This window comes from Prosopis cineraria, unplaced genomic scaffold (assembly GCF_029017545.1).
Source record: "Prosopis cineraria cultivar Desert tree isolate PC_DT_omini unplaced genomic scaffold, ASM2901754v1 PC8, whole genome shotgun sequence".
In the NCBI taxonomy this organism is placed as follows: domain Eukaryota; kingdom Viridiplantae; phylum Streptophyta; class Magnoliopsida; order Fabales; family Fabaceae; genus Prosopis; species Prosopis cineraria.
The window spans coordinates 5,552,081-5,568,425 of NW_026555339.1; the positions used below are offsets into that span (position 1 = coordinate 5,552,081).

Below are 16,345 nucleotides of genomic sequence, written 5' to 3' on the forward strand. Positions count from 1 at the left end.
TTTCAGCTTTCGTTTGCCTCAGTTACTTTATAAGTCGTATTATACAAATAATAATAATTCTTCTTTCCTACACTTTTCAGCTCATGATTGAACACACTAGCGTTAGTGCTACCTTTCCTTTGTCACTTAACATCACAAAAGCCTTGTCTTTCAACGTCCATGGCTAGCTCCTGAAAGTTATATCTCTCTAATGGAAACCACTGTTTACACTCTCATTATTGATCTTTAATAGCCCTCAATTATTATTAAAAAATTAGATAATTAAACTTACATGCTTAAAGTACATGTATATTTGTGTTCATGATTATCATGTAATTAACCCTCATTATTAACATATTTTATTTTTTAAAAAAAGTTTAAATTTCACTTGTTCCACTTTGAAAAAAATAGTATTTCCTAATTATCACTATCATCAATATAATTTGTGCGTCACTTGAAAAAAAATGTCCCCTCGTCAAAAATCCATTTTAAAAATCTGATAACAAATCTGAGGTGAAAACAATGATGGCAAGTTGGCAACGAAGGAAACCCCTAGTTGAGGAGATTTATTTAAACGAGAAAAGCACATTTTCTGTGTCTTTTTCAGGTCATGAAGGCATAAACCATGAATTCTAATATGCTAATAGCGTAAGATATTCACATGGAAACTACAGAGGAAAGCAACGAGCACAGAATGACTGCAACCAGTCTAGCCTTCGATCACGATAATCATTAATCATACAATAAAAACGCTTTCTCATGGCATCTGGAAAACCATGTTTTGACTGTGATGAGGCCCTAAGTAGGAAGAAGATTCATGATGATGAAGAGCACCTGTGTGCAGATTCTGGTCCTGCATTCTAAACCCAAAGGATGATAAGTCGTCACCAATCCCGTAAATATCGGACAGAAACACTTCATCATATGCAGGATTACTCAGAGCAGCCATTGGTTGGTGGGTCCACTGAAACTGAGTTCTGGAAACTCCAGAATTCTGCTGCTGCGCCTGTGAGTTTGAAAGCATCATGTTCATGGGATTTTGTGGCGGTGAAGAAGAGGACGACTTCTTGGTGGCGTCTCGTGGTGTGATTGAGGTTTCTGTGAGGTTCACTGTGGTTATGTCATGGATGCTTGCTCTTCTCTTGTCTTTCCCTCCCGAGAGTTGCCTTATGAAGTATTTCTGAGCATGGCTAGCAACTTGAGTCGGTGTTCGAGTCAGCACGAAATTCCTTGATATGTTCCTCCAATCTCCCTTCCCATGTTTCTTCAGTCCCAGAAGAAAAAGTCTGTGAAGCATTTCATCATCAAGCTTCAGTGCATAAACCTAAAGCTTACTAACAAAATAGAAAGAATATCTAACCACCTTTTATAACCAAGTAGTCATGTCAAACCAAACACAACACTTCAAAAATTTGAAACAAGTTCGAAAAACATGTCAGAATCATTATTAACAACACAACTGTATCCATCAAGATGAAACTGACACACCAAAATTGAAGAACCCGGGAAGATAACAGGAAGAGAGGAACTTACTTGTGTTCTTCTTCGGTCCAAGGGATTCCTTTCTTCCTTTCATTCTCAGATGGTCTTCCAGAGGAGGATCTCTTTCCATGGAATCCCTGGGAAGGATCGTGCCCAGAAGAAGAGTTGGCCCAACAGTCCAAGGTGAAAGATGAGGAAGGAGTGGTGGCGTAATAGTCAGGAACTGAGACCAGGCCAGCTTCTATGTTACAAACATCGTCTTCAAGCTGTTTGTACTGCTTCATCACGTCACTGACCGTCTTCCCCGGGATCATTGCAGCCACTTTCTGCCACCGATCTGGGGTATCCGTGTCGTAAACCGCGAGGGCATTTTCGAAGAGCTTGTTCTCGGCACGAGTCCATTTGGGATTACGATTATCTTCAAGAATCCAGCTGGTGTTGGAATTGGCGATGTATTGTCCAGGTGAGAATATTCCCGTTTCCCACTTCATCACCTCGAATTTCAAGCACAAACTATAGTGGCATAGAAACAGAAATCCAAAGACAGAGGAGATACAGAGGGGGGGGGGGAGGACACTGAAGCAGAAAGAAATGGCAAGAGGTTGAGTTTTTCTTAATTTTTACTGGAACAATATAAAGGATAAATCGGAAAGCATTTTAAAGGAATCAGAATACTTCTTGTGGGCAAGCAATGCTCCTTAGGAATCTGGAAAAGACGCGCTTTACAAAAATCTACGGAAAAGGTTCCGACTTGAAGTTGAATTGATAATATGATATCGAACTGCTGTTAGCAGATAACCCAAGGACTAACGCTGAGATCTGAAACCGCTGGTCAAGAAAAAAAAACAGTGCGATCTGAGACCAATGAACTGAGACAGGAAGAAGGCGAAGAAGAAAACCAGAAAAGTGAAGCATGGAGGGATTATAATTGGTGTAACAGAAATTTATAATTTGTAGGGGAAAGAAGTGATGATTCTGTGAGCTTTAACCCAGTGATAGTTGAATTGGGTATGCAATTGGGAACTGAGGAAAGGCAAAATGGAGAGGAGCCGAAGGCAGTGAAGATACAAAACCCAATAAGGAAACTAGGAGGCCTGAATTTATGAGAGTGCTCTCGTGGGAGGTGGCAGGGGACATATTTCTTCTCTCTCTCTCTCTTAATTTGTGATGGAAAAAAGTGGAAATTGCGTTTTTAATTCCTCCACTTATTCAGGGCTCAAGGCAAGCGATTGAAAAAAAAAAAAATCTTTTAATTTATTTATAGGACTTAATATACCACATCATGATTCATATAATAAAATTATATCAATTCAATAAATAAAACATTGTTCTTCTAATTCTATTTATAAGGTAGAGAGAGAAAATTTATTTTGATCTATTTATATGACACCTCAATGATTATCATGTCTATCTTTACTCTTTTGCCCTTATTCAATATTAGAGAGGTCATTAAATGTTAGACTATTTTATTTTTAGAGTAGATATATTTAATAGGAATAAAGTTAAAAATTTATTAAATTTTAAGACAGAGTTAATACAGTTTAAAATTTTTCTTCATTTCGATAAAAATATTAAAAGTGACTTATAAATAGGATCAAAGAAAGTATGTGTCATTATGTTTAATAATTTTATTTTTATAATATAATACCTATTTAATTTTCTAACTTTTATCTTTATGTTATCATTAATGTTAGAATTAATCTATATTTAATGTTATGTGATGTGATTTTATTGAATGGGTAATAAATAACTTGGTGCACCAGGTTTACATGTAAATTTCTGCTAAACTTCACTTTTTATTTGCTAGCTAGCGTTGGTCCCAGCAAAAGAAACTAGTGTCATTTAAATATGAGAACTTGGGTTCGAATTTACATGAGTGTGGAACTTTTTTTGAGATAACTACCCCAATTGAACCCAATATTGCTTAAATTTGACTCGATTAGATAGCTATAATTAAAACGTTATTTTTATCTGTTGTTTCAAGTTAGCTTTTTAATATATTTCAAAATTTTATTTTGAATTTATTCTTAACTTTATTTTGTCTTGCAGTTTAAGTTAATTTAGTCTATTAATTTATTTTAAATTCCATTATTTTTATTTTATTTTATTTTATTTTGTCTGACATAAAATTTTGTCATTAAGCACCTAATTTCATAAAATATCCGAAGTTTTAGTGTAATCCCTATCATTGATAATTTAAAATAGTCAATAGCTCTGCAATGGTAGGTTGAAAAAAAAAAATGCATTTTAACCGTGTATAAAATTAAAACCAACGTTCTTGTAGCTTTTCTATTGTGGTGCATGTAATTTTTTTAATCAAAGAGCCCTGTTATGTTGTGCGTCTTAAACCTAGATGACTATTAAATTAAAAAGTAATCCATCTGTTTAAAAATATAAATTATTTTTAAAAAAGTTTAATGTTTTTTTAAGGTGTAATCATTGTCTTTTTTTTTCAAAAGCATTTCTATTAATGAATAACTTTATATTTATTGTAAGATATTTAATAGAGGTGGATATTGAAAGATATGATTAGTTTAACAGTAGGTAACTACTTTATTAAAAACTAAAATTTGATTAAAAATACTTTATATTTTTAAATGAAGGGAGTATTATGTTTTAGTCATTGAACTTAAAAATTATTTAAAAATAAAATAGAATTAAAAAAATAAATCTAAAATTTAAAATATAATTAACCTTATATACTTAGTTTATTTTTGTCATAAATAAAATAAATAAATTTTAAAGTATTCATAACAATAGTTTATCATAAAATAAATTATATATAAAATATTAACATATCTTGATTTAATTTAAAGCAAACACCTTAAATATACAATATAAATTTGAGAATCTTTTTTATAAAGTTAACTTCCTCTAGTTTGAAATGTAAATATTTTTTAAAAAAAATCGAGTACCAATAAAGTACTCATTTTCATAAAAATATATATTATTTTTTCTCTTTACTCTTAATATCAATTATCAATATATTTTATGATGAGCGAGAGATAAATTTATACAAGAATCTTGGTTAATAAATACAAGATATAAAACAAATAAAAAATTTACATTTATTAGATTACTTGTATTTCGAACCAATATTAGTTGGGAGAAATGCTTATATGTTTTGCACCAAAATTAGTGGGAGGAATGCTTATTTTTTGAATGGGAGGAAATAGATTTGTTTTTCTTATAACAAGTATATTTGAAAAAAATAAAGTAAAATTGAGAAATTAAATTATAATTAAGTATAAATGAGGAATAAAAGTAAAGTTCGACTACAATTTAGTTTTCAATGCATCTGAATTACAGTTTGGACACACCAGCTGAGTTGAGAGTGAACAGATACAAAAAGGTCGGAAAGAAGGTGAGCTGTGATTGGAGCATATGGGCTTATGGATGCTGCAACACGGAAAAGGCTCCCCCCCATTCTAATACGCACTTTCTATTTTGGGGCATTTTTATTTAAAAAATTATTGCAAATGACATAGTATTGCGATGCCAGTTCCGTGTTGTTATTTAACACTTTTTCTGATAAAATATTTTTTAAAGAGTTAAATATTTAAAATTATAAAATATTTTTAATTTTTTAAAGTATAATTATTAATTTGTTTAAAAGTGTCTTTATTAATAATAATTTTATATTTATTATAGAGTGTTTAATAAGAATAAATACAAAAAGATGATGTGAATTTGAAAGTAAGTAATTACTTTATGGAGGGATGAAATTTAGTTAAAAATGTCTTATATTTTTCAATGGAGGGAGTATTTGTTTTTTTTTTATTAAACTCACCAACAACCAAAGGGCATTGGATTGAGGAAAAGAAATTAATTTCTTATAATATGATGAACCAATGATTGAATCTTTATTGAGAGAGATATACATATTTAATACTGACTTTGTTAAAAAATATAAGGCTTTTATAATCAAATTTTATCTCAATAAAATAGTTAATTATTTTTAAATTAACTTTATATTTTCATATTTAACCTCTATTTAATAGGGTGTTTTGTCATAAAATAAATATAAAATAATTTATTCAATATAGACAGTTTAAAAAAAATCAATAATTACTTCTTAAAAAAATGTTTTATATTTTTAATTAACTAACCCCTTAAAAAATATTTTATATTTTTTAATAAAAAAAAAATATAACCATCCTTCAAGTAGAATTATCTTCAATATGAGAACACATCTGAGCAATCATATAAAAAAGCCACCAACAAACATACGCATTGGAAGCTCATCATTCTGAAGGGATCCTCACTTGTGTTGCAATGGTCAGTGAAAGCTTAACAAGAAACAATCATTGTTCTTGATTTCATGTTAATTGTTTCACACATTTTTTTAGGAGATATTTTCACGATTTATCACTTAATAAATGATAATTGCCTTCAACATGTAAGATTGAGAGTCAATTATTGAATAATGTCTCCCTTTCAAGCTTTCTACCATCTGAATAGGATTTGAATTCGATTGCTTTAGTATCAGCACAATACAGGGGGTCAATGACACTCGAGTAATTCCAAATTCTTGGCATTTCACTGTGCAATGAGATTATATTATTCCTGCCAATCTTAATTATATTATAAAATTAACTAATTTGTAAACGATAGAGTAATTAATATATTTAAACTTGTAATGAGATGCTTGGCTTTCTGATCTCGACCTTTACTAAAATTAATTAACACGATAAAATTTGTGTAGCAATTACATCTTAGTACAATTTAAAAAGGATAATATTGAAAAATTAATTATTGCATCTTTATCTTATATTTATAATTAAATAGAGTTTTAAAACTTTGTCATTAGAATCGTAAGGAACAATTCCTAAGATTGTAACCATTTTTTGCTGCGCGGGCACAAATGTCAAAATGATTTTGTTTAGACTACAAAGATGGCTGGTGGCAACAATTAACTTAGTTACACAGGAGAGTAAATTTGAAACCAAATGATATTCTCTGGTATTGATCAATAAATAAATAAAATAAAACATGTATTTGAAACCAAACGTGTATTTAAAGATTATAACATTGTTGACTGGTGATCCAGATAACAGCATTATAAGAGAAAAGGAGCAGTATACGCTCAACTTCTCAAGAAGGTTTGAACATTTTTTTTCCTTTCTCCCTTTCTTTTTTATTAAATTCAGATATTGGCTCACTGTTCCCAAGGAAAAAAAAACAAGAAGAAGAACCTCACCTAAGAAGAGGAACCTTGCCCATTTCATACTCTTTAATATTTTATACTTGTTTTAGAGGCAATAATTTAAGCAAGTCAAACGTGCTAGTTCAAATAAACTCAAAAAATTTCAAAGTCAGACTTAAGAATTTAGAATTTTTTTTAACCAGACTTATGCAGACTATTTGAATAAACTCAAAAATATTCAAGTGAAGTTCGAACACAAACGAACTTAATTGAGATATCTGAATTCTTTATTTATTAGTAATAAAATAATATTAAAATAAGATAAAAATTAAAAATATTACTTTTTAAAAAATTAAAATTAGTTAAAAAGAATAAAATTGAAATAATATTTAACATCTTGAGTATTCGGTCAAATATAAAAGCTTGAGATGTTAGAATTGGACCGAGTTATTTGAGTTTTTTATATATTGGTGTATTCTGAATTTAATCCAAATAAGATTGATTTAAATTGAGCCTAAATTAAATAAATATTATTTGTTTAAATTACTGATTTTAATTGTTCTTAACGTAAGCGTGAGGGATTTGAATTTGAAGGTTTCATGGAACCAAAATTCTAGAGAAAAAAATGAGAGGCAAACTATATTACTGGCGGCCTAGCCTACATCTTTTCTGCTGACCTTGAGGTAGGGGTGTTTATAGGTTCGGTTTGGTTTGGTTTTGGGCAAAAACCAAACCGAACCGAACCATTCGGTTTACTGATAATTGAGACCTGATCGGTTTTTATGAAGTTCGGTTTGGTTCGGTTTTATTTTCGGTTTGGTTCGGTTTGGTTAAGGTCTTGATCAAGTTTTAATGCACTTATTTAATTTTTTTCTGTTTCTCCATCTTCATAATAGTGCTGTGTACTAAAATTAAATTTAATTCTTTTTGACTCCTTTTTTTTATAAATAGAGGTATAAAAATATAATAAAATTTCAATGTGATAACAATAATTAATCATGAAAATTGATATAAGTTTTTAAGATTAAAATTATTTAATATTATATATTTTCATTAAAATCCTTTCAAAATGTTTATTTATGTATCTATATTTTAATAAATAATGAAAAATTTATTATACAAAATTCAAAACAAAATGTTTCTTGTAGATAAATTGAATGCTGAGGCTTTTAGGTTGTAAATAATTAAATAATAATCATAGCATGATTATTATAATTAGTTAATATTATACATCTTCATTCAAGTATTTTAAAAATATTTATTTATTACTATAAAAAATTCAAAACAAAATGCTTCTTGTAGATAAATGATTATATATTTTACAAATAAATAAATAGAATTTTTTTAATCAAGTTTGGTTCGGTTTGGTTCAGTTTTTAGTACTCAAAACCGAACTTGAACCGAACCAATCGGTTTTTATATCATAAAAACCGAAGCAGACCTGATTGTTATTCGGTTTTGATCAGTTTTTGTCGGTTTGGATCGGTCCTTTCGGTTTGGATCGGTTTTGAACACCCTTACCTTGAGGTTCCTGGCCAGATCGCTGATTGCCTGATGTTAAAAAAATAACAAATATCTACTACTTGTATTATCTCTCCTAATATAATTTTTTTATTAAAAAATAACACTTTGAAGGTACTAATGATTAGATTGGACAATGCTTAAAAAAGTCACTAAAAACACAGTAAACATATGATTTACAAATTAGTCCATCTCATCTTTAATATAAAACAAATTTAATTAGTTTCATACTTATTGAAAAGCGGTAGTTATATCTTTAAAATTATTAAAAAATTAACTTTCTAATTTTGCCATTTTTCAAAATTAATATGGTCGTATAGAAATTCAAATCATAATAAACAAATAAAGGTAAAATTAGAAACAAAATATTAATTACCACAATTTTATCACTTAGTCCCTCCATTAAAAAATATAAAACATTTTTAACTGAATCTCACCCCAATAAAGTAGTTACTTGCTTTTTAATTAAATTTATTTTTTTATATTTTTTTATTTAATAGAGTGTTTTACTTTAAAATAAACATAAATTATTTACTCAATGGGAATACTTTAAAAAAGTAATAATTACATTTTAAAAGATTAAAAATATATTATATTTTTAAATATTCAACCCTTCAAAAAATACTTTATAGTTTTAAATGGAGGGAGTGTCAAGAATGAAAAGTTTAAAAAAAAAATTGTTTTGCATAATAAAGTTCCGGAGTAAATATATTTTATGGGGTCTTCTTTTATTGAACACATCTTCTGTACAAGTCTGTGGAATCACAACACACACACACACACACACAATCCGGTTCTTAATGTGTACGACAATTTAACCAACCATGCTCTTATGAAGAAATGGTAAATATATCATTGAAATTGTTAAAAAACATTTTAAATTTTTTATTTTGCACTTCTTTACAATTAATTCACATGATAAATTGTTCTCTTGAAATTCAGATAATAAAAAGATAAATAAGAGATAAAATTAAAGAAATAAATTACTCTAACTTTGTTTTAGATTTAAAATTTAAATATTTTGAAGTTTGTCACAATTTAAATAGCGGAAGGAGTATAATTTTCTTAATTTTTTTTATAAATATAGCTCTTATTATAAGATTAAATTAAGTGAATAACTTAATATTTATTATATTTTATATTATGATTAATTTATTATAGTTTTCAATAATATATAATTGTATTTAATAATAAATTTTTTATAAATTTTTAAATTTTAATAATAAATTCGTTGTATACAAATGATAAACATTTTATATATCAATGTAAATAGGTTATGTTCTCAAATTTTCAAAAACTTGATCCATATTTATTGGAGGCAAGACTTTTTTCAATCAATGGGCAAATTTATCCTTAAAAAATGTAGTATTATCAATAAAGATGCAAAAATCATGTTTAGCTAAATTACAATTTAATAAATGTTCAACCAAGAAGACTAGAGCTAGACTACGTTTAAAAATAGTTTTTTTTGTTTTTGGACAAAAACATTTTAAAACAAAATTGAAGCTCCCCAGCAGCCGCCAAGGCAACGGTTCAAACTTCAAGAATTGCAAGTAAATGAGAGGCCCGCAAGTTGATGCAGTGGGTCCCACGCAAGGTGTCCTGATGCGTTCTCATTGGACAGCCCCCAAAATAATTGTGGGTTTACGATCTCTAGGAAGTGGACCCTCCACAAAGAACCATATTTCTACGCGTGTCAGTTCATTATTGGAGGTATCCCCTGAAAACAGCGTAGTCCCAACTCCCAAGCAGACGGACTGAGGAAGGCGACCACACCAATTAATGATCTGGATCACAACATGGCCATGCTCACTGCGGATCATTTCCGGTTAATTGCACTCGAAACAACCATCGCCTCTTGGCCTCACGATCCTTTTTAAAATATTTTTCAACGCAGAATGACATTTAAGGCCCATTCAACGGTATTTATTTTAATAAAAATTATCAATTTTATATTAAATATTATTTTGTAAAAATATTTTTATATTATTATTAAAAGTTAAATCTTAGCTTATTAATTTTTTTAAAAAATCCTAATAAAAATATAAATTATGGTTCAGTTTTTAATAATAATATACATGTACTTTTACACACCAATATTTAATGTGTCATTCTCCCATGAATTTAACTTATAAAAGGGAGAATTACTACATACTCTTTCTATTTAAAAATGTAAAGTATTTTTAATTAAATCTCATCCTCAATAAAATAATTATTTAATTTTTAATTAACTCTAATTTTTTATACTTATCCTCATTAAACACCCTACAATAAATATAATGTTATTATTAATAGGTGCACTTTAAAAAAAATAATGATTACACTTTGAAAGATTAAAAATACAATGCCTTACATTTTTAAATATCTAACTTTTTAAAAAATATCTTACATTTTTAAATGAACGTACTATAACCTATAATATTAGGCTCCTTCTATAAGTCTTGCTTGATTTAAAATATCCAATATTAGATTAATTTTATATGTTTTTTAATTACATTTTTATTTTATTATTTTACACAAATGATTAAGGAGAGTGTTTGGGATAAATAAAATATTATATTTATTCTGTTTAAGAATACTATAAAAAAGATGTGAAAATTTTAATCAATTTTTTTTTTAAACATGAATTAGCTAACTTGATTTGTATACTCCTTTTATTAAAAAATATTTTATATTTTTAAAGATTTGAATATTAAAAATATAGGATATTTTAAATTTTTAAACTATAATCATTATCTTTTTTTAAAAATATCCTTATTTAATATATTACTTTATTTTTTAATTATTTAATAGAGATAAATTAAAAAAATAAATAATTATTTTATTGAAATAAATTTTAATTAAAAATGTCTTGAGAGAGAGAGAAATAAAACAGAATGAATGTACAGTGAAAGAAAGAAGGTGGGTCCCGCTGTCAGGGGAAGTAAAGGACATGAGGACTGAGGTCAGGTTGGAGATCGGAGCGTGGAGGAGAAGCGCGGTAGCATGAGGTGGCGGCGAAGGGCGATGGAAAGTAGGAAAGGAGAGAAGAAGAGTGGTGGGGTTGGGAGATGTGGGCAACTGCTCCACAAGGCTTGTCGTTTTGCAGGGTTAATGCCTAATGGGATCTCTCTCTCTCTCTCTCTCTCTCTCTCTCTCTCTTCGGAAATCCCTGTGTCAGTCTCTATTTTGTTTTAATTTGTATTTTCCTTTTATTTCTAAATATGGGCTTTGTTTTCAATTTTAATGTCTAATTATTACTCGTTTCAAATTTAAAATATATCATGGAGTATGGTTAATAAAGTATATCTAACCCAAACTACAGATAATAAGATACAGTTGTCTCTCATAAAACCAGTGATGACTGACAAGAAATCAAATCTTTCACAATTTAAAAATAATTCAAATAATTTTTTTTAAAATAATTTAGTGTTTAAATGTAAAATTGGAAAGGGATTCTTACATTGTACACTCCTTTCATTTAAAAATATAAAATATTTTTTTAAAATGCTAGATATTAAAAAATATAAGATATTATTAATTTTTAAAGATATAATCATTACATTTTTTTAAAAGTATTATTATTGAATAAATTATTTTATGTTTAATTTAGGGTGAAACGTTCTATTAAATAAGAACAAATATAAAAGGATAGGGTTAGTTTAAAAATAAATAACTATTTTATTATGAGTAAAATTTGATTAAAAATGTCTTGTATTTTTTAACGAATGAAGTATAAATTTTGTTCTCTTCTTGCTAGTTTGTGTGCTTTTTTGTTTTTTATGAAAACAAACAAATAAAGATGAACAGACACAACTTTAAAAAAATTGGTTAATAATCCTAATAATTATATCTAAAATTAAAAAAATCAAACTAAAATATAATGAACCTACTTATGCATTTCTACTCATATCTTTTAAAAAAATGTAAGACATATATCACCAAAATCCAACCTGGTAAAAATAATAATATCTTAAATATTTGTTGATTCTTTTCATCATTCCCGCTTGAGGACTACCATGCAAAGCTTGTTTTGAATATCTCTGAATGCCCAAACATAAACTGTGTCGCCTTCTTCCAGTTTGTCTTCAAAAGCTACCTTATTCCAACCACCATTCAATACATATTGATAACTTATATTCTGATTGTGTCATCTTCATTTTTATGCAAATCCCACTCTGCCAAAGTCAGTGTGGTTTCAATGATCATAGGAAGAGATGCTTCGCTATTATCATTCTCTCTTGATCTATGAATCACTGGTGTTTCAAAGTTATCTCCATGCCTAATACGTGTAAATGTAATCTCATTGTATTCCAAGAATTCAAAACTCTCAATCTTGTTAAGGGGCATGGTGAGTCTACCATGATTTTTGCTTACATCTGTATTATATAACTTCTTTTGGTACACATGAATGATCCGGTTTGGTCGAGACCCTCCGGCAACGGCGGCGTCACATTATCATTCGAACTATCTCCCTTCTTCTTCTTATTTGTGATTTGCTTTGTCCATTCTTCAGTGGGAATCTCAAGAATCAAGATCGCTCACTTTTTTTTTTGGGGTTTTGGAACAGTACCATTCTTAATCACCGGAGACTTTTTCGTCACTTTCTTTAAAAAAAAAAAAACAGGTTCACCTAGGAAGTTGTCATTTTTTATCTAATTTTTGTAATTTAAAAAATAAAAATTATAATTATTTAAACAAAAGTTGTAACTGATTATTTTAATAACTTAGACTTCAAGGATAAAAAAAATTTCCCGTGTAAAATTATAATTTTTTATTCAATTTTTACAGTTTACATAATAAAAGTTGTAATTAGTTATTTTTAGAACTTAAACTTCAATAATAAAAGAAACCGCATGTGAGAAGTTATAATTTTTTGTTCAATTTTCATGATTCACAAAATTAAAGTTGTGTTTGCTTAAATAAAATTTCTCATTAAAACTAGTTATTTTTAGAACTTGTTTATCAATTATAAAAGAAATTTAATGTGAGAAGTTGTGATTGCGTAAAAAAAATTATGATTGGGAAGATGCAGTCAAACCCATTATTTTTATTCTAAACAAGAAAAAATTTAATTATTTAACCTAAAATCATCAATATCATAAGGATATTCAGGGATTTCAAAGAAATTATGATATTTTAAAAGATTCAATTGTCATTTATATATTTCAGTATAATTTTATTGTCATTTTCTCTTTAATTAACAAGAGTGATCATGAGTACGAAGGTTTCTCATCAAAGTAAGTTTTTTTTCATCAACTAGAATAACAACTCAAGAAGGTTAAAACAATTGAAAATGAAAGAGAAGTAATTGAAATATTGATGGTAGATGAGACATAAAATTTAATGTAGAAAACATAGAGCACATACAGTCTAAAAGTTATAAGAAAATGAACATGAAAACCCAAATAGCGCTTTAGAACAAGATGATGCTGATGAATACTAACAAATAAAAAAAGACCGTGATAATACCTCAAGGCGAGACCAAAATTCTAATATAAATTAGGGCCGCGTATTTGGAAACAGAAAAAAATTGAGTTTGAAAAAAACTAAATACAACTTTAATTATTTAAGAAAGTATAAATAGGGGAAAAAAATCAAAGAGTATCTGCTTCGGAGATGACTTCGCTTGAATGCTTAGCAGATAAAAAAGTACTTGTAAGTTGTGTGAATGACTGAAGTGTGAAAGGGAGGATTATAAGAAAAAATAGAAAGTTTTAAAGAAGTTTAAATTGAAATAAGATAATATGCGATAATTATCCTTTTCAAATAAGACATAGATTAATATCTTATAAAGTCTTAAACTAATAGCAGTAATATTATATCTCGTTATATGTATTTAAGATCAAGTAGGAAAAGAATGATGTTATATTTTAAAATTATTAATGTTAAAATAAATTGTATTTAATTTTTCTATGTATCGGCTAATCTAATTCTAAATTTGCTTTCCAAAAAAATTTATTATAGAGTATGGTTAATAAAGTATATCTAAGTCAATCTCAAGATATTTAAAATTATATTGAAGTCTGACTAATTTTTTATTTGCAGATGGTTCACATATATATTTTTTAAAAATAAAATTATATATTTCATAAAAACAATGATAAGAAAATATCAAATTTAGAGGATTAAAAATAAAATTTGAAAAATCTTCTTATAAAAATCGAAAAGTCCTCTTTTTTACTTGAAAATCTTCTTATAAAAATCTAAAAATAAAATAATTGTTTAACATTATTTTTTATTTATAAAGTGATTAAAAATACTTTGAACAGATTTACGATTTACAAGGGACAAAGGAATTTTCACAAAAAAGAAAAAAGAAATTGACGTAATTTAAGATGCATGTTCGATTTATCATTGGAAAAATAGCAATCAAAAACTATGGATCAGAATTTATATCAGTCAAAGATTAATTATTGTAAAAACTTAAATGGATACTTTTTAATTTAGATTACTCTTTTATAAATAATTATTCATTTAGGCTTTAATAATAATTTATTTTAAATTAATAATAGTTCATTTTAGCTTGTTTATCAATAAGTATTTATTTGAGATTTCACAATAAATGGTTATTGATTAATATAAATTTTGATTAGTGATCATTAATTGCCATTTCTTTTTTTTTATTCTGATATGAAGGTCTATCAAAATATTTTTTTTAAAGGGTGATTCAAGAATAATTAAACAAACGAAAATGGCAGAGAAACAATAAAAGGACAAATAATACATGACACACAAGATTTAACGTAGAAAACATCTAATAAACACAATCTCAACTTAAAAAAAAAAAAGTATATGACCACCTAGCTAAGAGCGCTAAAGATAATTTTTTAGAATATTATGATGCTTATTATTTGAATAAAAAAGGAAGGGCAAGAAGAAATAAAATCAAAGAGTACATACCTTCTCCAGAAATCAGAAATGAATTCACTTCAATGCTTTTAATTTCCAGAGAATGAATATAATGACCGGACGATTGTAGAAGTTTTGAGAATAAATAGAAAGATTTAAAGAAATTTAAAGTGAAATAGGATAACGTGTTATCATTAATAATGATCCTTTTTTAACTAGCTAGGACACAAATGAATATCTTTTCTTAGACTAATAATATTCATATCATTTTATTTATTAATGATCAAATAGAAAAGGATCGGACGCGGTCATTTCAAACGAAATAAAAATTATTAATTTTAAATGGATCATAGTATTTAAAGTAGATTGTGTTTGTTTGTTTATTTATTTATTTATCTCGGCCAGCAATTTATTTATTCTTAAACAAAGGCGAATCAAATTTTAAATTTGTCGTCAAAAAGATATGATAGAGTGTGGTTAACAATGTACATCTTAGACAAACCCAAAGTTTTTAAATTGATAGATTCGAAGTGTGACTTCATTTATGTAGAGCGAGGTTCCCAATTTCCCATATACTTTGGGGTAGTTAAATGCCTTCTTTTCGTAAGATGCTTATCACTGATCACAGCACGAGAAATTAAAGAAACCTGGAATTATGAGGATGAATGTCCACCACCATTAATCCAGAACAGGTCTAACCAACGGGTTCTGTTCACGATGACGTTCGTTTCTTCGTCATCTCGGATCAAAAGAAGGTGACCCAGAAAACATGCGTGGGAGACACGCTGGGCTTCTCCCTGAACTAACCAAGACAACTTATCTCGGAGTTTAAGAGCTCTCCTTGATTGGCTTGCACTGCATCGATTGGAAGAAGACGAGGTTGGAAAGCTCAGAGGATTCGCCAATGGAAAAACGAAGTGGATCCCACGAATTCGAGTTAACTGACGCTAGCAACAATGGGACAGAAAGTAGTTCGTGCTCCTTTTTTATAGCTGATTTTTTTTTTTTTTGCACCACTTCAAGATATGGGATATTAAGCGATCTTTACAAAAAATAATTTATAATTAAATTTGTATATTTATCATTATTTTAATATAGTTTTAAGGGCATTTTAGGTAAAAAGTATTGTTCATATTTAAAATCATATAATGCTACCTTTGGACGCATAAAGATTTAAATTTGAACCAAATATTTCATTTAAATACATAAAAAGCTATGGATATAGATTTAGATTTGATCCAAATTTAAATTTTTATTTTATTATAACTTTTTTGTAATTTTAAATTTCATTTGGACTTTAATTATTTAAAATTTTTTACACTATTCAAACAAATAATTTTAAATATATGAATTTTAAAGGTAAGATTTTTAATTTTTAATTTTTAA

General features: G+C 27.8%; 1 protein-coding gene across 1 annotated transcript; it reads right to left on the reverse strand.

The window, feature by feature from the left end:
• Positions 1–512: 512 nt before the first annotated feature.
• LOC129318493 (transcription factor DIVARICATA-like) lies at positions 513–2,593 on the reverse strand. Its single transcript, XM_054963296.1, has 2 exons — positions 1,513–2,593; positions 513–1,265 (listed from the first exon to the last, which is right to left on the reverse strand). The coding sequence occupies exons 1-2, from the start codon at positions 1,950–1,952 to the stop codon at positions 737–739; spliced, it is 969 nt and encodes a 322-aa protein (XP_054819271.1). The 5' UTR covers positions 1,953–2,593; the 3' UTR covers positions 513–736.
• Positions 2,594–16,345: the final 13,752 nt, after the last annotated feature.